Genomic DNA, 26,464 nt, shown 5'->3' on the forward strand with positions numbered 1-26,464 from the left:
CTTTCGTGTTTAATATACATTATTTATATTATTAACCGGGTCTTAACACGAATAATTTTATGGCAAATAAAGGTATTTACCTCTCTCGACGTTTCGACTAGGTTGCACTAGCCGTGGTCACGAGCTGACTGGAGTAACAGCGATGTCAATGTAGAATCTACATTGAATTTGAATCTACATTTATATATTTAATAATTTAAATAATGTATACATTAACATACCTACTGCAATATCAATTATGTATCACAGATATGGTTAATTTAACTATTAAACGGGGGAACGGGTTGTTAGTGATGTGGACTCCATTGCTAGAATTTGGTCTTGTCAGGTTGACCTTCGATTCCCCAGGATACCATTGTTATAAATTTTGGGAATTTGCCACTATGGGCCAGCTAAGATTTTCTTTCCGTCTTTTAAATTATACCTAATGACTTTACTTATAAGCTAATTAAGTACGTTAAATCACTAAAGTTCCGTTCGGATATTACAGATCTTGTAGTACTCCTGTTCAGGTAGAAGAAATTCCTTAGTAATCTCTTCAAACTTGCTAAAATCGCAGTAATCATCAGATTCGCAGCCTTCGAAGTGTAGGAGTTTGGCGGTCGTTTCTCCAGCTTGTGGTAAGTAAACAGGCTGCAAAGGACATACAGTTATACAAACAACTAAACAGAATCTTAATTACAATTTAGTTATATCTTATCTTAATAATATAATATTATAAACGCGAAAGTTTGTGAGTATAATGTTACTTTCACGCAATAACTACGGAACAGATTTGGATGTAACTTTACAGTAATATAGCTTGTATATCAGAATAACACATAAGCTATTTTGGCTAGAAAAAAATCCCTCTTTTGGGATAAGCCCGCCATCGCACAACTTACATTTCAAGATCGTTGTAACCTTAGTTATTTTAAATGAATTTGCTGTACAATAAAGTATTACAAACAAACAAATGCTTACCAGGACGCTCAAATCTCCTTTGCTCCTAGATTTGTATAATTCCAACGCGAATATAGCACCATACTCCGGGATGCTGTAGTTGGTCTTCACTTTGGAGACACGCATGAAAGCACCAATGTTGAAGTCATGAGATGAGAACAATCTCAACCTTTTTGGTACCTTTGTCCCTGCTGATATATCTTTACCTGCTTCGATGAACATGCTTAGCAGTACACCTGGAATTTAGATTATAAGATAGAGTATTTTTTCAACTTGTTAGTGGCAGTTTGTCCACCGAAAGTAGATTTTTTTTGTTTGTGTTGTTTGGGCTATTGTCAGGTACTTAGACCTGTAATACTGCGACCTACATAGATCTATTGTGCACGCCCTTTTTCAGAGTTCGCTACCTAGACCCGTCAGGGACAAGTATTGAAGAATATTCTTAGGAGCGATGGTTTTTATCTCCTCAGGGTAAAGTGTAAACTTTCTAAAGGAGATATTACGTTTATGAATGAGTGGGCTACAACCACATAAGATGTGTAGTAGCGTTTCTTCTTCTGTTTCGCAAAATGTGCAGATTTTTGTTCTGAAAAGTTGATTTTCCACGTACACTCATTCACACGCGATTCGGCTTTCATGCAGAAAAAAGTGTGCATATAAATGAATATAAAGAGAAAAAGAGGGCGCACCCATCACCATCTGGCGTCCTTCAATCGTGAAAACACAGACCAATATAAATAATCATCCTTATGAATACAACAATTTGTATCGTATGAGGAATCGACCATCGGAAGTGAAGCAGTGTGTTCAACCGCTAAACCACTGAGTTCGTCATACTATAATACATTCAATTTACTTATTATTGAAAATATATATGACAGGTATACAGATATAAAATTTTAAATCTACCAACAAATGTATTTATGATTAAAAAACAAGCAATAACTATAGAATAACCTTTTAACAATTGTTAGTAATTGAGGGTAGGTATAATTACATATTTTATTAAAGAAACAGCGAAACAAACAAAGAATCATTAAAAGCTGGAAATCTTACCGCCTCCAATTTTTTTCATCTCGTCATTCCTAAAGTACAGTTTGTAGGCTAGATTGGCTGCCTCACTGAGTCTAGGCAATAGTGGCTTACTCCAATCAGGTATGTCTAGACCCAAACCAACCTGAAAGTGGCATACAATTTATTACAGTTCATAGTACTAAAATAAATTTATATGTTTAATTATTATTAAGAAGATATGGTAAGAAACGGAGTAAATAACGAGATGACTTCGAACAGGGATGAATGGAGAAAATATATTGTGCAGACCTCAAATAAAAGTGTGTGAAAAGTGAAATTTGAGAATTTCAGTTACGTATACATCTATACATATAAATAAAATTAGAGTGTCTGTTCGTAATATTGAAAGAACCGTTTTTTACTACATGCCTATGAATATAAATACGGTACATATACCAAAAATCCACTTTTTACAATTTTTGTCTGTCTGACTGTCGTTTAGTTTGTTCTGGCTAATCTCTGAAATGGCGGGACCGATTTTGACGGGATTTTTTTTGACAGGTAGCTGATGTAATAAGGAGTAACTTAGGCTACTTTTATTTTAGAAAATTACAGTGAAATTCCACGCGGACGAAGTCGCGTGTACAATGTTGATGTTAGTTTCCTTATCGTATAAACAAATTCATTGAGTTTAAGTAGTTATTGTAGAAAATGTTAGATAGTTGAAACATCTTAAAGATGAAAATCAATATAGAGATTAGATTTCAGAATGGATCTGCCGATTAGGAACGTGTTATTAGTAAAGATTACATCTTAAGATAATTCAGATACCGCAATCAAGTGATCATAAATCTGCTTAGCTTGGTAAGCAGATTTATGATCACTAGACAACTGATATCAATAGATAAATATTTTCGTTTGTATGAATCACACATAATATATATAGAAAACACACAGACTGATACAAACAAACATATGAATATAAATGTTTGTACCGTGCGAGAAATCGAACCCGCGACCATCGGAAGTAAAGCGGTGTGCTAAACCGCTACACTACCATGGCCGTCAAATTATTATATCATGAGATATAATTCGACGCCTATGGTACAACACATCGCCGTTCTGAATGTCTAAGATGGCACCGTTGTACCTTATAAAGAATAATTAACTAAACAATTTATATCCACACAAGTTTGAGAAGTGGAGAAGAAGATAAGGCTGTATAAGAGGAAAGAAATTACCTGACTGTGAAAGAGATCGAACAGAGTTTCAAACAGCAGAATGTTTTCCGTGAAGTTGCGGCCAGTGCGCGCCTTCAGCATTGGTACCAAGTCATCGTACGCCGCAAACTCTTGATGTAGAGCATCTTGCTTTGCAGCAGCCATCAAGGTTTTAAACCTCTCGCAGTTGGAATAGTAGCGGAGCTGAAAGTAAAAAGTTTACATTGCAATGATAAGCACTTATACAACACTAGCTGCACTCCCGACTTCGTCTGCGTGGAATTTAACTTCATTTTTCTAAAATAAAAGTAGCCTAAGTTACTCCTGACTACATCATGTACCTGCCACAAAAAGTCCCGTCAAAATCGGTCTAGGCATTTCAGAGGTTAATCGGAACAAACAGACAGAGAGTCAAAAATTTTAAAAAATGTTTTTTGGCGTATATACCGTGTATATATTCATATGCATGTAGTAAAAAACTATTATTTCAATGAACTCTAACAAAAAACACTACAATTTTAATTATGTGTATAGATAGTAGTCAAAATTTGACCATAATTAATGTAAATTATATGTTTGAACATTATTAAGGTTCTTTTGTCAAAGACTTTCCTAATATATATATACTTCTACCTTCTTATTTTCGTCAAATGAGGAAGCGACTGCTTCCTCTTCCTATATTTCTCTTTTCCCATCTTTTATTTCTTTTCCTCTTCAAAATAATTGTTCTCAAATGCGATTATCTTTGTGAACAATTATATTTAAATTACCATTTACCACGATGCCAACTGACCTGACTTCGTGCTCATTTTATCATCCCCCACTGGTGCCCAGCCAGAGTAAACCTTTAGCGCAGGCGGGTACACCATTCCATTATCAACCATAAAAAAACTTTGTCTCTCTGTCTTGTGACGTAGAAGTTGCACGGGTCAAACATTCCAGTCAAAGATAAATCATTCCAAAACAAAAACGAACATTGTGTATGTTTGTTTCAGCTTTGTCATCATTACTTTGTTTGTATGGGTTTAATTGTTATTATTTCTTGTCATTATGAACTCATAAATTGACTTACTGCTATCAGTTTCGATTAAAAGTTCAACTCGTTATATAACCGGATCGATGCAGACCTTTATGATGTAATATTCATTACGTACCAGTTGGACTACTAAAACGGTCACTTTTGGTGATTTGCTTTTATGACTGAGTGGCCTTGGTGTTAGCGGTTCAGTATACCGTCTTACTTTCAACAATCACACCCACGTATCACACCCACGATTGTAGAAAGTAAGACTGAAATATGCGATTGTTTGTTTATCTATATGTTTTTTACATATTATTTCTTATTTTCGAACTATTCTAATGCTGTTGGCCACAGCTGGCCTTTACAGGTTCTCCCAACGATAGGGAGCACATGCAGATGGCACTTCAAACCCGTGGAAGGTCTTATGGAGTGCATGAAGGCCAACTCCTGCCTGACTGATACGATTTTAGTCTGAGAACACTGCTAGGGTTTCGAATCTCAGCTCAGGCCATTTTAATTTCGAACCCTGTTTCTAAATATATTATATATTATTTCTATCAGTACTTTAGTACCCATAGTATAAGCTTAATAGCTTAGTGCTAGTTTCAAATTAAGCAGAGCTGAGCTTGTAGTATGGGAGCCAAAAACTAAATAATAATAATATAAATTTAAGTCTTTAGCTCTAATAATAATACATAGACCGATACAAATAATCAAATTGATAAACATAATATTTGGATTGTATGAGAGTCCAATTCGCTACCATCGAAAGTAAGACCATGTGCTAATAAACATTGTAAAGACTCATTAGAAATGATAATCCATAATTTAGTCAACAGGAAACATATGGAGGATTCTCAAACAATGCCACTTATCTGAAGAGCAATTAAAGATAATCGTGTTCCCCTTACAATGTTGCTAAAGTGACGATTTTAGACTCGCTGATCTTACAATGTTATTACGTGAAGGTTATAGCGTAAATCGTATTATAATATTTTTATAGTGGCAATCAAAGTTTATTATCGTTAACTGAATATATAATTTTATATATAACTAACACCCTCCCCTGGCTTTGCACGGGTAATATTATTGTAGGTACACTAGGGTTGCAAACGCCAAATTAAAAAAAAACAGAAATTGAAATTGAATATCCAAGACAGATGAGTTTAAAAACAGGACACAGTAATATTTAATTAATTAAATTATAATTAACTATTAATAGTTAAATTAGCATAACTGTGACCGTGTATTTAGTATTTTGATCCTAATGAATTAGTGTTAGTTGGTAGTTTGTATTCATACATACATATGTCGATATAAAAGTGTAAAGTTACAACAATTGTTTGAAAGAGCAACACGCAAGTTTCTTGTTCATAGTTCTCGAGATGAGAGATCGATTGAAAAATATGTATGACTATTCAAAAGTGCTTAAAGTCTTGGACTTGGACCTCAATTCAAAGACCCTAAGAGGCCGAACACCAACATGGCATGTAGAGCCTTGTATTACGGAGCTACTTCTAAATGCATTACAATAGTCTACAACATAACTGAATTGTAGAATGCAAGTGGGACAGAATAGTGCGGCTCTGCTCTAAACACCGTTTTCCCAAGTAGAAATGAGCCCTAAAATTTAAGTAAAGTTGAAATAAAAAAAATCTTTCTTATTGTCTTCTGTTCTAATATTTGTAACGAGCGAGGAATCGAACGCGCGACTATCAAAAGTAAATCTGTGAACTAAGAAATCGAATCCGCGGCCATTAGAAATAAGCTCGTGAACCAAACCGCTACGCCATCGAGGCCGTCCAATTCGTGAAAAAGATCCTTAACCTCATTTGACGATAAAACCTGAGGTCATGCTTATATTCAGAAGATTATTATTATTCTAATTTATTATTGAACGAGACAGTTTGAAAAGTGCAATGTACCTAAACAAAGTCAAGGGTATCTAACAAGTATCTAGTGCTATTGCTGCACAAAACTTCTTGCTATTCGAAATAAAGACAATTTTTTAAGAAATTGAATGGCAAAGAAGCTAACTGACTGACAGAATAACGCAATGCTATAAATATCCACCGAAAACCTCGGACGCAGCTGGTTAATCGTCATTGCAAAATGGAAGACGTCTTACTATGGAGCAAAAACATAATTACAGAATTATGGATAAATTATAAATCTTAAATGTTAGACACATTTAAGATTTATAATTTATCCATAACTCTAGATCAAATTTTACATAGACAGATAGAATTTTAGATCAAAGTAACCTGACATGAATAATATGTGGAAAGAGATGCGAAAGAGTGAACAAAAATTGTTAAATGCAATCCCTCAAGATTGAGAGCGCTAGCTTTCCCGCGCTAGCTCGATAGCTAACTTAATACCTGATGGCATTCTACCAGTCAACCGTCGCGCTGATCAGTGATAATAAGGCGGTGCATTTTAAAAATAAATGCATTATAAAAAAAAAAACAAAAAAAAAAGATAAATACGGAAAAATAATATCTATATATATAAAAATGAATTGCTGTTCGTTAGTCTCGCTAAAACTCGAGAACGGCTGAACCGATTTGGAAAATTTTAATCTTGAAATATTCGTGGAAGTCCAGGGAAGTTTTAAACGGTTATAAAATATGAAGAAATTGCATGGAAAATAGTGAAAACAACACTTATATTTCCCCGTATTTTCCATACAAACAGCTGATACCTGTCAAACAGGGTGCATTCAGAAATTTATTGTTTAACTAAACTTCGAAAAACGTTTGACATATTTAATTTCGAGGCGCAACGGAGTTCGCGGGATCAGCTAGTATATTATATAAATCATTTTAGCTCAGGACGGAAATGTGAGATATAGTCATACTTATGAAGACTGAATATGAAGCGAATGCAATTACTATTAGTTAAGATTATAGATACCAATGTATATGTTGTATAAAGTCATCTATTGAGTCGAACTTACGTAGTCTTCAGACAGTGGTACAGCGGTGTAGGGTACTGGTTGCCAAACCTTGCCGACACCTTCATCCCATTGCTGCTCCACTTCAGGTGGGTAGACAGCCGCCATAGCGACTTGCGCAGTCATCTTCGTCCGTTCCTTATCAGTACTCCTCACTAATATCTCATCAGGAATGTACAGGTTAGATAACAGGTTCTGTCCCTGTGACCCGTAGCGTTGACGAATGAATTTACCTATCTGGTATGCCCTTCGTTTTCCTATCTGAAAATAACAAAAATTAAAACATTTATATATCGTTTTTTTTTTATTGGGTTGTTTGGGCTATTGTCAGATGTGTAGCACCTGTAGCACTGCGACCTACGTAGATCTATTGTGCTCGCCCTTTTCAGAGTTCGTTACCTAGACCCGTCAGGGACAAGAATTGAAGGATATTCTTAGGAGCGATTGTTTTTATCTCCTCGGGAAAGAATGTAAACTTTCCAAAGGAGATATTTCTTTTATGCATGAGTGGGCTACAACCACATAGGATGTGAAGCGGCGTTTCCTCTTCAGTTTGGCAGAATCTGCAGATACTTGTCGTGCATAGGCCTAGGTTAGCCATATGCTTGTTTAATTTGCGGTGTCCTGTGAGGGCCCTAGTCATCATGCCTATGTTGTTTTTACTCAATAGCAGTAGTCTATTGGATTATTTGGTCGAGAAGCTCGATATTAGGTCTTTTGAATGTGTTAATCCTGGCATTTCTTGCCAATGATTCAGTGCTTCTCGTTTGGTTATTATTTTGAGATGTCCCAGTTTTAGGCAACGAGCCACAGAAGGGTTCGGGGCCCAGTTGGATGGTTTTTGCCCCTAACTTTGCCAGATGGTCGGCATATATATCGTTACTAATATTATAAATTCGAATGTTAGTCTGTCTATCTATCTGTTTGTCTGTCTCGATTTCACGCCAAAACTACTGAATCAATTTAAATGGAATTTGGTACTGAAATATAGTAATTTTTAAGGCTATATAAAAGCTTGTAAGATCTTATTTATTTTTTAAGCTTTTTTTATTAGTTATATTTATTAAATATTTTTTCTTTATTTGGTCAATGTCACTATAATATGCGGACGAAGTCGCCAGCACAGCTATTATTTTCTAAATGTCTGTTACAGATTCTTATTCACGTCTTAAGTTAGGTTTTAAGTCTACTTTAAATGTATTTCTGTGAGTTTTTAAATAACCTGCCCTATAAGTCTTAAATCCAGCCCAGAAGTTGTTGCCAGGGCAAAGGGATTCGCCCCGAGAACCAAACCTTGACCCCTAGCGGCCATCGGAAATAAAGCGCTGTATTAAACCGTTAGACCACCGAGACCGTTAAATTAAATTAATAAATAACTTAATTAATTTGTGAATATTTAAATATTCACATTTCAATGATTTCCTAATGGTGTGGTTAGCTTTCTGTTAGATATGCGTAGTGAAACGTACACTGGTTCGTATCCCACTGGTTTATTATATGACAGCCTGATGATGGGCGCAGCCGCACTGGTGTACCAACATATCTAACACTTTCCTTAGCTAAGAAAAAGTCCATGTTAATTTGACAATATATTCCGTGAAAATTATATACTAATTACTTCAGCCCTTTTTACGCGAAACTCTAACACAACAAGAGACAAACACACAGTTTCAGCTTGGTTACAATTTTACTATGTGTAAACAAAAACATAATACAGATGATATATATTTTTTTTATTATAATGATGGTTTATAATACTCACTAAATAGGGAGAAGGTATGGTTTAGAAATGTGGACTAATGACCTCATGATTAGCAATGTACCATGTCAGGTCGACCTCCACGCTGTTCCCTCTAGTGGTAAATTCCTGGTGAATTTATCACAATGCGCTAACTGACCTGACCTCATGTCGTCTTATCATTCACAAAAAAAATAGCCACGAAATATTGAGAGCTCAAATTCAAAACACAATCGTTATAAATATTCCATTACTATTACTACTATCATATACTATATATATATATATACATATATATATCTACTATATACTACGTACATGATTATTCTTTTTTGAATTTATTTATGTGGTGGTTTTAAATTAACTTTTAATTAACATTTCTTACATTATTGTAAGAAATGTTGATAATAATAACAATCTCAGGACAATTCACACAATAGACCCAAGTTAAGATAGATAACGCTTGTGTTATAGGTACTAGATAACTGATATATATTTTTTTCGTAAATACATACATAATGTACATAGAAAACACCCAGACCGATACAAACAATCACACTCATTGAATACAAATGTTTGTATCGTGCGAGGAATCGAACCCGCGACTATACTAAGGCGGTGTGCTAAATCTCTACACCACTGAGGTCGTCTCAATTGATACTTGTGTAATGAATATATCTTTATATACTATACAATGAAGTTTATGAAAGATGATATGATAAGAAAGGGCGTAATTAAGGAGATGACTGCGAACAGGGATGAATGGAAGAGAAGAGAACCTATTATGCCGACCATAAATAAATGGGATAAGGAAGAAGCAGATGATGATGATGATGATGATGATGATAATGAGTATTCAATGAAGTCGCTTCCGCTATCATTCACTTACATCTTTTAAAATACTCAACAGATTTTAATACAGTTTTCAGCAACAGATCAGTGATTTAAGCGGAAGGTTTACATGTATGATATATACATATTATAGTACAGATAGGCTGACATAAAATTGCTGGTGAAACCGCGGGCACAGCTAGTATCTTTATACTTTTTTTTTATTGGGTTGTTTGGGCTATGGTCAGGTGCATGGACCTGTAGCACTGCGACATACATAGATCTATTGTGCTCGCCTTTTTTAAAGTTCGCTACCTAGACCTGTCAGGGACAAGAATTGAAGAATATTCTTAGAAGATATTGTTTTTATCTCCTTAGGAAAGAGTGTGAACTTTCCAAAGGAGATATTTCGTTTATGCATGAGTGGGCTACAAGTACATAGGATGTGTAGTGGCGTTTCCTCTTCAGTTTGGCAAAATCTGCAGATTTTTGTTGCGCATATATCTTTATACTTACATTAGTTAACGATTCCAGTCCATCTACATCTGTTAGGTTTCTGAGTTTCTCTTTAATATTCGACAGCGACAGTTCATCAGCGTCCGGTGTCCTCTCGCCATGTCTGTTCACCTGTAAAGTTATTGGACTTTAAATAATTTGAACTGTGAAATTCATATTTTTTTAACTAAAATGGCAAATAAGTTGGTCGCTTGCCAGATTACAATGGCTAATGTTATCAATACATATAAATAATATTGGAGTGTCTGTTTATAATATTGAAATAATAGTAGTTTTTTACTTTTTTACAATTTTTATCTGTCTGTCTGTTTGTTCCGGCAAATCTCTGAAATAGCTGGACCGATTTTGGCGGCCCTTTTTTCGGCAGGTCTTTTTGGCAGGACTGATGTAATAAGTTGTAACTTAAAGCTACTTTTATTTTCGAAAGATAAAGTTAAATTTCACTCGGACGAAGTCGCGTGTACAGCTAGTTTTATATATAAACTAGTGGACGCCAATAGTCGAAATTCGACTATAATTAATTTAAAATATAGTTCTGTTTTACATTCAGTAAAACTACAGATAAAGAACATTAAAAGACATACAATATTCATCTATTCTCAATTTGACATATGCGTGTGTGGCTAAGTACAAGTATATCTGCTTATTTTTTTTTATAAAATAATAGTATTTTGCACTCTTTTCTTGCTCGTTCTTCTTATGATGGGACAGCTTTCCGAATGAGCGGTAGATTAAAAAAATGTAATGACTATTCAAAAGTACTTCAATGTAAGTTTATTTGAATAAATGATTTTCTATTCTATTCTATTCTATTCTATTCTATTCTTCTTTATATATATACTATAAGTATGCAAAATTTCATACATCAAAATTTTATACATCCTCCATGTGCACAATATTCATAAACAGAATGGACATTAAAAAGCTGAAGGATTGGTTTACGACTGAAACTGTACCAATTTTTCAAATATTTCATATTTGAAAAAGAAGACATCACAGAAGACCGAAGAGCTGGCAGCTACCTTGGACAAAGAATTAGTCTAGCTATTCAAAGAGGGAACGCTGCCAGTATCTTCGGAACGTTGCCTAAAGGGACCTCTTTTAATAATATATTTTAGTCATCATATTATATATTTTTTTTAAGCTTTTTAATTAGGTTCTTAGTTGTACAATTAGGTTATGTAAATACTAGTAATAAATTTACTTTATTTCATATTTGATATGCGGCTGGATAAATATATTATGAAGATTTTTACTTTGAAACTACCCACAGTATTGACCTATTCAATTCTGGGGGAGAAAGATTGCTAGTCATGTGGAATAATAACCCCATTGTTAGCAATAGTGCATTGCTAACATTGGGGTTAGCCAGGTGGACCGTCACGCGTTTCCATGGAAACCATCATGATAAATTCCTGGATATTTTATTAGGATGCGCTGACTGATATGATCTCATGCTCATCTTGTCATCCTCCACTTGTGCCCCGCCAGTGCGTCCGGTCAGTGCAGGCAAGTGCATCATGAGACAAACTTTCGAAGGGAGGGCACAGCTTGATGTATTTTGATACATCTTGCTCGATAAAGTATCCACCAAGCAGAAAACCACAGCCAAATAGTACTTACTGTGTTCCTGTGGTGTGTAAGGTGACCAGAGCCCCGTGGGGACTGGTTGTGCTGGTATTCTGTGTGTTCAACTGCCGCGGGATTGCATCGTGGTGGCGCAGCGTTGTGCTAACCGCTGGCCGCCCGCAGGTTGTTGGGTTCCCGAACCCAGGGATTACTTAATCTCCGCCCTGGGAGGCTGAACCACCGCCTGCGCATAATCCCTGGTGTAGTTCGTGCCGGAGAAGGAGACCGGAGTGGACCCGGCTGCTACACCAGTACCGGGGGCCCTTCCGGCCGCTGTTGCCAAACCTGTGCAATACTGGGGTACATTGACACATACTTTGTCCTTTCTAATGCCGGCGCGATAATTTTCAACCTTTACCCAAATGGCCAGAAAAAGAAAAGGAAATTAAATCAGCGGCACCCCTATCCACTATTAATATGGATTTCTTTTACACGGAAACATCAATGCGGTCCACCATCATTCGAGACCGCCAAGCCGACCCTTTGTTCCTTACGGAGACACAGATATCCTGTCCGGCTGATACGTCGTATACGTATCCCGGGTATACACTTGAGCACAAATTTTTCGAGCTGGGGTATGTTTGTATGTCCGGGAGGATATTTGTTGTCGCCGCCTTCTTGGCCTAGAAAAAAAGACCTGTCAGTACTATGGGTAAGATCAGGGTGAGTACACCGGTATCTACGCATGCCTATACATCATAGCGGTGACGAGGACACGACTCGTCTGTTTGAGCACCTTCAAATCACGTCTGATAAAGTTCTCGAGCAATATCCCTCCGCGAATTTAGTGATACTTGGAGACTTTAATGCCCATCACACCGAGTGGCTCCGGTCTCGAATCACTGACCATGCGGGGAGAACTGCTCACGAGTTTGCCCTGGCCTATGGATTCTCACAACTGGTTCATTCTCCAACGAGAATACCAGATATCGAGACCCCGAGCTCCTTACTGGACCTTTTACAGGTCCGGACGAATATTCAGTCACCGTGGAAGCGCCTCTTGGTTCTTCGGATCACTGTCTTATTCGATCCCAAGTACAGAGCACACAACCTGCCACACACCGAACACCTGGTCGACGTCGCATGTGGCATTATAAGTCAGCAGATTGGGACAGATTGCGAGAATTTTACGCGTCGTACCCATGGAAGCAGCACTGCTTTGCATCAGAAGACGTCGATACCTGTACAGCCGCCGTTACTGAAGTCATACTTGCGGGTATGGAATGTTTCATTCCAAATCTGCTTGTTGCTTCAGGGGCGAAAAAGCGACCGTGGTTTAATAGGTCATGCAGAGAAGCCAGACAGGCTAAAGAAACTGCTTATCAGGCTTGGACCACGGCTCGTTCCAACAGGGATGTTGGCGTATCTGATGCGAGGCGGAATTTAAATGCTGCGTCCAGGTTTAGTAAAAGAGTAATTGCTAGAGCCAAATTCGACTTCGTCAGCAAAATTGGGGAGCGATTAGCCCGTCATCCTTCTGGAAGTCGAGCCTTTTGGTCCCTTGCTAAGGCTGCCGAAGGTAATTTTAGTCAGTCGTCCTTACCACCACTACGGAAGCCGGATGATATTGGCACATAGTGCAAAAGAGAAGGCCGATTTGTTGTGCGCTCTTTTTGCCTCAAATTCGACTTTAGACGCTGGGAACACCATACCTACTACCATCCCATGGTGTGGTAACTCTATGCCGGAAATATCCGTAACACAACGGAGTGTCCGGCGAGAGTTGCTGTCTCTCGACGTCAACAAGTCGAACGGGCCAGACGGCATACCGGCTTTGGTGCTAAAGAAGTGTGCTCCTGAGTTGTGTCCCGTACTCACGCGCCTCTTTGCGCTTTATGAAAGCGCGAAATGGCGCGTGCTCCTCTGGGCAATTTCCGTCGTCATGGAAGACCACCCTTGTGCACCCTGTGCCAAAAAAGGGCGACAGGTCAAACCCATGGAACTACAGGCCTATCGCTATCGCATCTTTGCTCTCCAAGGTGATGGAGCGTGTAATTAATACACAGCTCCTCAGATACCTAGAAGATTACGATTTATTGAGCGATCGTCAATATGGCTTTCGCCATAATCGCTCAACTGGTGATCTTTTAGTGTATCTCACACACCGCTGGGCTCTTGCCATCGAGAGCAAGGGTGAGGCGTTGGCAGTCAGCCTTGATATGGCGAAGGCATTCGATCGGGTTTGGCATCAAGGTCTCCTATCGAAATTGCCCTCATACGGAATACCAGAGGGATTATGCAAATGGGTCGCTAGTTTTTTGTCTGGCAGATGCATCAAAACCGTGGTCGACGGTAGTTGCTCCAATAGCATGGACATTAACGCTGGCGTCCCGCAAGGCTCTGTTCTCTCCCCGACACTGTTTTTGCTGCATATTAATGATTTGTTAACTACGGTTGACATTCATTGCTATGCGGATGACAGTACTGGGGACGCGTCTTACACGGGCCGTGCGAACATCCCTCTTTCCGTTGTGGAGTCAAAGCGCGAACAGCTTGTGTTTGAAATCGAGAGTACTCTCACCAGAGTCTCCGATTGGGGGCGATTGAACTTAGTTCAATTCAACCCTACCAAGACACAAGCCTGCGCGTTCACCGCTAAGAAAACCCCTTTTGCTGTGGCTCTATTCCAGAACACGTCCATTACCATCTCTAAGAGCATTGGGATTCTCGGTGTCGACATCTCTAGCACAGTTGAGTTCCGTAGTCATCTCGAAGAAAAGGTCAAGCTGGCGTCCAAGAAGCTCGGTGTGCTGAATAGAGCGAGGCGGTACTTCACTGCGAACCAGAGACTTCTATTGTATAAGTCGCAAGTTCGGCCGCACATGGAGTACTGCTCTCATCTTTGGGCAGGAGCACCTGGATACCAGCTCGGTCCTTTTGACTCGGTTCAGAGACGTGCTATGAGAATTGTCGATGATCCCAATCTCTCTAACGGTATCGAACCACTTAGCTTGAGGCGAGACTTCGCATCGCTTTGTGTGTTCTACCGAATATACAATGGACTGTGTTCTGATGAATTGTTTGACATGATGCCTACGGCTACCTTTTACCATCGCACCACTCGCCATCGACAGGGAATTCATCCCCACACGCTGGAACCTAAGTGGTCTCGTACAGTGCGGTTTCAGAGGAGCTTCCTCCCGCGTACACTTAGATTGTGGAATGAACTACCTGCCGAGCTCGAGAAAATCGAGAGACTACAGCATGGGGGTTTTCAAGAAGGGTATATTAAGGTTTCTTAAGGGTCGGCAACGCGCATGTGACACCCCTGGTGTTTCAGGCGTCCATAGGCCACGGTAGCCGTTTACCATCAGATGGGCCGTATGCTTGTTTGCCACCTAAGTGGTATAAAAAAAAAAAAAAACTTCTTAACAGTTCATGGATTCACCGTGCGGGTGCCAGATCCATCCGGGACTGGAGACCAGGGTGTAGATTTAATATATACCTATACCTAACTCTTAAAACCTGTGTATTATTTGTTTCCTCAACCAACAAGACGTGTATTTATTTATGTATCTTTTGATAACAATATCAAGTAAAACCTTCATAGACAAGGCTGAAAATTATTTACTGTAATAATTGCTTTTCCTTATTACCGTTGTAAAATTGTGTGTTTGTTTGCTTCATGTTGGCTCCTAAATAGCTTAAAAAGGACAGTTTTAAGTATCTCATGATAGTTGGAGGTCAATAGAGAATGTTTTACGATTTTTCAAACAAAACTCTATAATCCCTATAGAATAACAGTTTCAAGTGAAACCCTCAAAACCAGGTTTCTGAAATTAAAGTACATACGTACTTGTTAATATATTTTTATTTTAAACTAACTGTTCCCGCGACTTCGTTCACGTGGAACTTTACTTTTCCAAAATAAAAGTAGCTTAAGTTACTCCTTATTACATCAGCTACTTGCCAAAAAAAGTCCCGTCAAAACCGGTCCTGCCATTTCAGAGATTAGCCGGAATAAACAGACAGACAGACAGACATACAAAAATTGTGAAAAATGTTATTTTAGTATATGTGCCGTATTTACATTCATATGCATGTAATATAATAATAACCGGTTATTTTAATATTGCAAACAGACACTACAATTTTATTTATATGTATAGATGTATAGATTAAGTTAATTTTTAGAAATGATTACTTATTATTAAATGTAAGGTTTTGTTTTATTTTGCTATTACAGTGTAATGACGAAAAAGCAGTAGGGCCCGTAGATAAAAAAAATTGTGAGATCATAAACGAAAAATGGATTGTGGGCTTAACTTTATAGGTCTGTTTGTGTGTTAAGGTATAAACGGATAGAGGAATTATATATATATATATACATTTTCATAGATAATAATATGGCATAGATAATTATATTTAAATAATTAATTAAATATAAGGCAATACTTTGCAATCGATCTCTAAAAATAGGGACTTGAGTTCGATTATTGCGCTGCTATGTCTTTTCTATTCTCCTGTATGGCGTTGAAGCGTGGACTCTTACACAAACGATGTGTAAGAGAATACAAAACTTTCGAAATGTAGGTTTACAGGAGAATGTTAAAGATATCGTGTAGGGACAGAGTGCGAAACGAGACTGTTCTCCAAAGAGTACAAATAAAGACTAGTACTAAACACCATCAGACGCCGTAAACTGCTATACCTGGGTCACATAATGCGGAATGAAAAATACAGTCTTCTGCAATTAATAATACAAGGAAAAATGTAGGGTTGCCGAAGACCAAGCAGACGCCGTACTTCCTGGTTAAAAAATCTCAGGCATGCGCACTAGGTCCCTTTGGGTTGCCAAAGACCAGGCAGACGCCGTACTTCCTGGTTAAAAAATCTCAGTCAGTAAATGGGGATGAGCACCAGGTCCCTTTTCAGGACCGCCGCGGACAAAGTAAAGATCGCCATAATGATCGCCAACCTCCGATAGGAGATGGCACCTAAAGAAGAAGAAGAAGAAGGTAATACATGTGATGGTATGTTTATTTTATGTATTGTTTTCATGTTATTATCAGCTATGGTTGACGATTTATGTATGTGAAAGATGGTGAAAATTATGTAGATATTATACCACGCCCAAGTTCTGAAACGACTTCATTTTCTTTCTCACTTTTGACGACTTCTCTTTAGCACATCACTTCCGACGGTTGCAGGTTCGATTTCTCACACGATACAGACATTTCCTCGCACGTTTTTTGGTTTGTGTGTTTTTTATATATGTATTTACAATAAAAATGTACATATTTATGTTTGTCAGTCGTTTAGTACTCATAACACAAGCTTTGCTTAGCTAACGCTGCGAAATATGCCCAGTGCTACAATAATTATTTAAAAAAAAATTGACATATATCACATTATTTTATGGTTAACGTTTGAACGTATGTAATTATATCCTGTAGGTCAGTAGACATTATTTTTTTAGGAAAAACGCCGCTGCCATTAAAAATACTATTTGTATACAAAATCTCATGCCAATTGATTTAGCCGTTAAGGCATGAAGTTATAAATAAACACATTATAACGTTTATTATTATTATGAACTATTTACCTAGTATTTACCTATTTTATAGCTTCATTGTGCAATATTATAAGTAGGTAATAATATTAAATTGTAATTTTATTTAGTAGTACTAGATACAACATACAAACTATGGTAAATAAAGTTTGTACGTTACTCTACTGGGTGACTCAAAATAGGATTTCGTTTGCTTCTCTCGTCGATCGTTTGCTTCTCTTTGTTATCTATACATCTATACATACATTGAAATAACAATTTTTTACTACGTAAATATGAATATAAACACGGTAGATACACCAAAATATTTTTTTACAATTTTTGTCTGTCGGTCGGTCTAATCTCTGAAATGGCTGGACCGATTTTGACGGGACTTTCTTTTGACAGGTAGCTAATGTAATAAGGAGTATTTTTACTTTAGAAAAATAAAGTTAAATTCCACGCGAACGAAGTCGCGGTTGCAGCTAGTCTAACATAAAAATAAAGCCTTAACTTCGTCAATGAACAGTCAACACTAGGGTTCCAAGCTATATCCGAACTCTATGCCTGATGATGCCTTTGCCTTTGAACGAGGAATCATAAGGCATAGAGTTCAGATAAAAAAAAATTGGGTTTATAAAATAGTAGTATATTATGTATCAGATATATTTTCTTTATGGTCACAAGGTCACTATTCCACGAAATTAATGAATTAATTAATGATGGAAAAAGAAGTACTTGTCTAATGTTGTCGCTTAGAAATAACAATTAATAAAAGGTAAACCACAATATATCTCAATTAATATGTAATCGTTTCCAATATACGTAGGTTATTAAAAAAATTAAGGAAATTATCATTGATGATATATGTAATTAGAAAGATAGATAGAAATAAGGAAGAAAAGAATTTATACATATTACAATTTTGCATAGAATATATATATATATATATATATATATATATAAATATATGATATATATATTCTTGCGTGAATATATATATATATATATATATATATATATATATATATATATATATATATATATATATATATATATATATATATATATATATATATATATATATATATATATATATATATATATCATAAGAATATATATATATATACTTGCGTGATGGGCAAACAGATCTACCGAAAATATACAAAATGCATTTCCTAGAATAAGTTAATAGGAACATAAAAATAAAGTTATTTGGATATTTGTTCTAAAGTGTTACTAGGCTAAGTTGATCTGAATAAAGGTTCATTAGATCTCCCAGGCAAAGTTGCATGTAAAAAGTATTATTTTAGTTTACTATTGCATTGTTTAAAATCTAAAATTAAAATAAATAAGAGTAGAAACTTTAAGTTGTTAATATTTTTACATCTTCGTAAAATTTCATGCCTACTTCTCAAGCGGTTTTTATATCAAACTTGAACATACAATTCAATTGTATATATGATTTTTCATGCTATAACAAAATAACAGAGACGGTAGACTCACTGCCCCCTTTGTAGACTGTTTTATATTGATTAATACCTTTTAATTTTATTATAACCTGCTATTGTAACAGTTCATTATTCAAAATCAAATCAATCAAATCTGTATTTGACAGATGATTATTATTTTTAAACAAACAGACAGTATTAATAAGTCACAGTTTTACTATTTTATTATACAGAAATATATATCAAACTATCTGACTCCACAAATGTTTTGTCGTATAAATTAAAACCACTATTAAGAAATAGGGGTTGGTGATGATGACTAGCTGTTCCCGTGACTTCGTCCGCGTGGAATTTAACTTTATTTTTCTAATATAAAAGTAGCCTAAGTTACTTCTTATTACATCAGCTACCTGCCAAAAAAAGTCCAGTCAAAGTCGGTCCAACCATTTCACAGACAGATCAAAATTGTAAAATAAATTATTTTGATGTATGTACCACATTTATATTCATATGCTAGTAGTAAAAAACGGTTATTTCAATATAACAAACAGACACTCCAATTTTATTTATATGCAAAGAAAGATAAAGGTTCGAGAGAATCTATCAACACAACACACAATGATCTCCCGAACTCTGGAACGTCTATTGATGGTTGTTTATGCTCGAAATATGGCTAGAATATCCTGCGATCTGGGAGATCCATGATAATACGATGCTGCCAAGTCACGTAGAGTCTTAACCGGCGCCAGAGGTGCTAGCGCTGCTGTGATAGTGTCTTCAAGACTGCAGGAACCTAACTATATTAAGAGCTAGTAACTGATGCAGATATTTTTATTATAAGTTGGTGCATATACATAGCAGCAAATATAATTTAATCTCGTTTTGATCACAGTTGCACGTGACAGATATCTGTTACTTTTTTTTTCCTTTTATTTGTTTCGCAGTTTTTTTTTAACGTATATATTTTTATTTATTTTAAATCTTAGGCTCCCGCTGCGATTTGATACAGGGGAATGATACCTGTTATTTAATATTAATGCTAAATTATACTATTATATATGTAGTGATGTCGAATTTATCGGAATTAATCTCTTGTTATTTGTGAAAGACTGTCCGTGTCTTCGTATAATAAGTCGTTTATATGGCATTTACGGTTTTCCTTTAATCGATACATCGATACATATAAATAAAATTAGAGTGTCTGTTTGTAATATTGAAATAACATTTTTTACAATTTTTGTCTTTCTGTTTCTTCCGGCTAATCTCTGAAATGGCTGGACCAATTTTGACGGGACTTTTTTTGGCAGATAGTAGACGTAATGAGGAGTAAGTTAGGCTACTTTTATTTTAGAAAAATAAAGTTAAAACCACACGAACGACGTCGCGGGTATAGCTAGTAAATAAATAATATTAAATGTGATTGATTATACCTTTTCTTCTAAGATCAAAGTAAGTAATAATTTTCTGGAATACAATACTAGTAGCAGTAGTATAAGTTTGTAGAATTTGTTGTAATTGATCATATTTTTATTAATTATTACTTATTGGTATACGCTCGCTTCAGCAGATAATGTTATGGTTTATTTAGTGTTTGAGATGGTTTATTATGAGATGTATATTGAGATAGTATATTTATTATGACTTGGATTAGTTGGTGAATTTAGATATACATAGATAATTTTGGTATACATTAATGTTTTTAGTTAAGAATGTGATTCTTATTTAATTTTATTTTATTAAAATTTTTATGATATTAATGTACATGTAATTATAAAAGTAAAACGTAACAAATCAAAGGAAACAAAAAGAAGCCAAAACCAAATAATAAAAGTTAGCAAGTTATAAGATTGCAGTCCAGAAAATGGAATGGTCAGTAATGGACAGTTAAACTTCTTACAATTGCTCTAATTATGACGGCATCAATAGTTTAGACGTTTATCACATCGCCTTATTTCCAATGGTTCAAGGTTCGATGCCTGATTTGCACGGTACAAACATTTGGATAATAACTTCAACAAATCCAGAACAAATTATACAGGCATCTGGTTTAACCTTGTGTTATGGCTACTAGACAACTGATATAAATACTACATTTTTTTTTAATATATACGTAATATGAAAACATGAAAAAAATGTTTATTTCTTTAAAAACAATTCAGTTACAATCACATAGTGTTGGGATGACCTAGTAAGCATGGAAATACCTGTTTCAGGTAATATACATAGAAAACATCCAGGCCGATATAAACAATCATACTTATGAACAAAGGTGTGTACCGTGCGAGGACTCTACCCTGCAACTATTGGAAGTAAACTTAAACAGCTTGACCCAGTCTAAAACAAAAATTGGATCTCGTGGACGACTTTAATCTGTGTTTTATCTCAAAAATGATCTGGAAAGGAGTGAAATAAGGGAGGAATTTTTGTTTAAAGTCGCGAGTAACAGCTATAGAATAATACTTACAACTATTGCGAAAACCAGTTCTTGATCAGCAATCACTTCGTTTCCAATAGCATTCCCAACAGACCCGTCAAGATACGATATGATAAATAATAATACGATACACGCAAAACTACGTTGATACCCGAACATTTCTGCAACAAAAAATACATATTTTTTTTTATTACAATGTCAATAAAAAAATTAATGTTTAAGGTTTAAAAAAGTTAAGTACCTACACATGTGAGACCTTGAAACGCGTTTGGTCAATTAAACGAATGTTTGCTTTGAGGAAAAAGCGTTTATCTCGTTTTTGGACAGACAGTAATACAGGCCCTTTATACTTATGTGGGAACTAGTTGTATACCCCGGTTTCACTTGTTTAATAATATAAAAATTGACGACAACTATTATATTTCCATCCATCTTATATTATGAGTTAATCAATTTCACAGTTGCCCTTTATACTTATGTGGAAACTAGTTGTATACGCCGGCTTCACTTGCTGTTTAATACTATAAAAAATAGCAGCAACATTTGTGTTTCACGTCTGCGCATATTACTTGGTTTTCGTTTAACGTTTTATCTATTTAGTCAGCTTCTAAAGATTGCAGCGAGTTTGTCATGTTTAATAGCTTATAACCTTCCTCAAAAATTGGGCTATCAAATACAAAAAAGTTCTTTCGAATCCGACTGATAGTTCCAGAGATAAATGCATTTAAACAAATAAACAAATTTTTGGATTTAAACATTAAGTAGCGACCCGCCCTTGTTTTTCAGTGGGTTTTTTTCGAATTATTCTAATGCTGTAGGCTACAACTGGCCTTCACAATTTGACCGAACGATAGGAGGTGAGTGTAGATGGCACTGCAAACCCGTGGAAGGACTTACGTAGCGGTTCTAGGCCAACTCCCGAGGTGTATAATAATAAAAACATTGAAGAAAATGAAAATATTATCATACATACACACATAACAGTAAGTAATAATAAAAAACAAAAAATAGATAATCCAACACAAACTATAGCACTAATAATAAGTATCAAATAGGTCTCCGCTCAGTATATGTCGTGACGAGTCGCCATGACGCTGGTATGTCATATAAACTATAGAATAAAGCTTCCCGATGAAATTCTCGAAGAGTTAAAACCGTATGAAAATCCGTGTCGTGATTTTGAAGTAACCGGACAAACAGATAGACAGCCGAAACGACTTCGCGTATTAGGATATATCATATTTACTGAGCAAAGTCTATTAACGAAACGATTATTTGATTAATCAGCGTGCATGAACAGCTATTGCCATAATCGTTGTTCACGCACGGTATTTTTATTTAATGTTAGACATAGACACCTATATAAATATACATTGTAAATAAACTGGCTTTTAAAAACAAAGTAATTCAATTGAGTTTCTTGCCAGTTCTTCTCAATTGGATCAACACATTGAATTGGATGGTAGTGAAAAAATTATAATATAAAAAAATTGACATAAGCGGCTAAAATGTCCTACATAATGATTGTTGAATTTGAATTAACCTTTCGAAAGAAATTCCCGAAATGGTATTGAAATACTTATAGTGATTTAGATGTGAGCAGACACCGTAGCAGTCGAAGCGACTGCTTTATACTGATGTATGTTTTAAAACTTGAATTAATAATTTATGAATTCGGACCACCAAAATCCGGATTTTAATTAGCACACTCATAAAATACCAGATTTTTGCGGATTGAGATAGCTCGGGACAAACAAGAAGAAACCGAGTAACTGTATCGTGAATGTGACAAAATGCGAGTAAATTTTGTACATACAAACTAATATGATAAAAACTAGAGCATGTGGTTTTTTAAAATGGGTATATTAAGGTTTCTGAATGATCGTCAAGGCGTACGTGATACCCCAGATGAGTTTGAGGCCTTCATAGGTTATATTTAGTTGGACCGTTGCCTAATTACTACCAACGTGGTATAAGAAAACTACAAAGATTAGATTTTTTGTTTTTAATGGATACTAGCTACTCGCCGAGGCTTCGCCCGGGTGTACATGTATTATATAGAATAGAATAGAAAATCATTTATTCAAATAAACTTAATTTAAGCACTTTTGAATAGTCATAACAATTTGTTTTTTATCTACCACTCGTTCGGAAAGCTGTCTCATCACAAGAAGAACGAGCAAGAAACTTGTGTGTTGCTCTTTTAAATAATCCTTGTAAGTTTACATTTACAAGTCGAAACTATATAAAAATCTCTTGAATTACTCTATCTATTAAAAAAACCGTTTCAAAATATGTTGTGCAGTTTTAAAGATTTAAGCATATATAGGGACGGACAGACAGCGACAGCGACTTTGTTTTATACTATGTAACTACCTACTCACTCCGGCTTCGCACGGGTGTACATGTATTATATATAAACCATCCTCTTGAATCACTCTATCTATTAAAAAATCCGTTGCGTAGTTTTAAAGATTTATGCATATACATAGATAGGGACGGTCAGACTTTTTTTTATACTATGTAATGATAATGTTAGATATACAAATATTTTCCTATAAGCAATCATGTAGTAAAATAAACTCTTTTTTTTATAAAATTTCCGAACTAAATACTATTTAACCCATAAATATGTATTTAGTTCGGAAATCATTGTAAAATAATTATTGATAATTTTGCCACTTCATCAGTATTATTATTAGCTTTTATGTTTTATTTTCCCACTGATGCCTATCATATTGTCATAATTTTTTGCCAGAAATTTCAGTAAAAAATTATAGAAAGACTGGCTAGCGACTTGTACCAAATTTCAATTAAATCGGTTCAGTAGTTTAATATTTGTGGTCTCACACATGTTAATTGTAGCGGAATTAAACAATTTAAAATAAATCCATTAAGTAGCGAAATGTACATCCGCAAAGTAACACCTAATTCGATTAAATATATCTTTTAGAATAGTTCACTAGAATTAACCAGTTAAAGATAATTCTCTTCGTCACGTTTCATCTAGGAAATGACCCGTTTATGATATCTTCTACGAACTTTATACGTTTATCTAAAAAACATGTATTCTAAGATTTTAAATTAAAAATACAATCCACCGATATTTGTGTGAGAGGTTATTACACTTCAAAGTAATAAATAGCCTGATTAGGCTATTTATTGTGTACGTATATTTTTTTAATCATTATTTATAATTACAACTAATGATTTAAAAAGTTTGACGTGCGATGTGGCAAAAAAAGGTACTATATTAATATTGACTTCGATTCGATTCTCGATTTTCGAATTTCAACATTTTGACTTCTAATATACATATATTATTACTACATGCTGCGTTTCCTGACGTCTCATGGTGATTTCTTTTTTCTTAATAATGGACTTACTTGAATAATTAAGGAATCTCGTGTGGAATTAATCAATTTGATTTATTACTAGAGCTATATAACACTGAAACTACTGTTTGAAGATATATACCATGAAACCATGTGTATATTTACTATAATTTAATTTGTATGATAATATCCATGAGATTATAAATTTTGCTTATTTATAAGTATATTTTTATACGTGCATATATGTGTATTATTTTTCTGTGTTAATCTATTTTAGCTTACTTATTAAATTGCTCCCCCATACGTTCTCTGATCAACGCGACTGTTGACTGGTACAGAATGCCATCAGGCATTAAGTCCGCCATGTAAGTATACATTTTTGTGTGTGAATAAATACATAATGTTACTCACAACTTATATTTATTATGAAAGGTAATGCTTTAGCAAATGCAAAACTTATTCAGATTTCATCATGTCAAGGACCATCCATAACATTACACTCATAATGTAACTACACGTGTCGCAACGTGTTGTAATTGCTTGTAAGTGAATGCAATGAGAATCGAATTCAATACCTCTAATTGATATGTACATATATACTGAGGAATTCTGACACTTTAAACTTTGCTTGAACTGAGAGAGGGTTCACTAAATACTGATTTTTATTCACGGTTTTTTGCTTTATACTCAGATTAAATAATTATAAATAATATGTTAAGTCACATTCTAAAGTTTTTCACTGTAGGAAATTTATCATATTTGATATGATTCTACTAATAGTAAAGTTATTATAGTGAAAATTTGCATGTTTATTGTTTGTCTATAGTCACTGGGTTTGATTTGGTCTGTTATCTATGGTTCCATTAAGTGAGAGTCAGTTCGCAATACAAACTGATAAATTAAAATAAACCTGCCAAACACTCCAATTTCATTTATATGTATATAGTTTCCATTAGGCTGATTATCAACTGTACCTACTTTGATATAATATCATGGTTTTGAGGTCCTAATTAATATATTTTTGCTAATGAATTTTTAATTGAGTACAATTAGATACTGTAATAGTAACAAAATTAATTTTATGTATGCGTTTAGTATGAAATCTGTATATATATCTATAGTACTTGTTTATTAGAAAATCTTCTACAAGAACAATGAAAAGTATATAATTAGTAAAAATTATACATATATATTTAGGTAGTGTTGTTTTTGTTGCAACAAACGAATATGTGTAAAGATAGATGCATATGTCTGTCCATAAAAAGATTGTATTTACCATCTACTCGCTGCTCTTCAGTTTACCCGTGATCATGGCGGTTGAAACACTGCTGAAATATCGGGAACTCAGTAAATAAATATAAAACGTGGTAAGATCCCGTAATTTTGACTAATTATACACTTTTCATTGTTCTTAGAATAGAATAGAAAATCATTTATTCAAATAAACTTAATTTAAGCACTTTTGAATAGTCATAACAATTTTTTTATCTACCACTCGTTCGGAAAGCTGTCTCATCACAAGAAGAACGAGCAAGAAACTTGTGTGTTGCTCTTTTAAATAATCCTTGTAAGTTTACATTTACAAGTCGAAACGTGTGAATACAAACTACCAACAAGCACTAATTTTTGGGTCAAATATAAATATGCAATAAGATTAAATCGGTCGTAGTGATAAGAGCAGACCAGTCCCTACAAGCAGCACTCGTTTCACGAGTATGACGGATGAGCCAGCCATCACTGCGCTCGACCATATTTTAGGGAGCCCAATGACCCGGCCCACCACGCCGCCACATGTCTGGACATTTTAGTGAGCATGACTACTCATTCCATATCCATCCTTATAGAAGATTATAATAATCAGCGCTGCAGTAACACGCTGCGGCAGC

At 35.2% G+C, this 26,464-nt stretch overlaps 1 protein-coding gene across 3 annotated transcripts in view; it reads right to left on the reverse strand.

Annotated features, from left to right (window-relative positions):
* Window positions 1-224: 224 nt before the first annotated feature.
* Window positions 225-26,464, reverse strand: part of LOC131853995 (venom acid phosphatase Acph-1-like) — a 35,843-nt gene continuing 9,603 nt past the window's right edge. For all 3 annotated transcript variants that reach the window (XM_059205115.1, XM_059205114.1, XM_059205116.1), the window contains exons 2-8: window positions 21,274-21,404; window positions 10,239-10,349; window positions 7,157-7,414; window positions 3,198-3,380; window positions 1,999-2,119; window positions 964-1,178; window positions 225-633 (exon numbers count right to left, since the gene is read on the reverse strand). In XM_059205115.1, coding sequence (XP_059061098.1) covers window positions 466-633; window positions 964-1,178; window positions 1,999-2,119; window positions 3,198-3,380; window positions 7,157-7,414; window positions 10,239-10,349; window positions 21,274-21,402 — 1,185 coding nt within the window. In that variant the 5' untranslated portion in view covers window positions 21,403-21,404 and the 3' untranslated portion in view covers window positions 225-465. The remainder of the gene's footprint in view (window positions 634-963; window positions 1,179-1,998; window positions 2,120-3,197; window positions 3,381-7,156; window positions 7,415-10,238; window positions 10,350-21,273; window positions 21,405-26,464) is intronic.

Source organism: Achroia grisella, unplaced genomic scaffold (assembly GCF_030625045.1).
Source record: "Achroia grisella isolate CSIRO2021 unplaced genomic scaffold, CSIRO_AGI_Agris_v1 utg918, whole genome shotgun sequence".
Taxonomy (NCBI): domain Eukaryota; kingdom Metazoa; phylum Arthropoda; class Insecta; order Lepidoptera; family Pyralidae; genus Achroia; species Achroia grisella.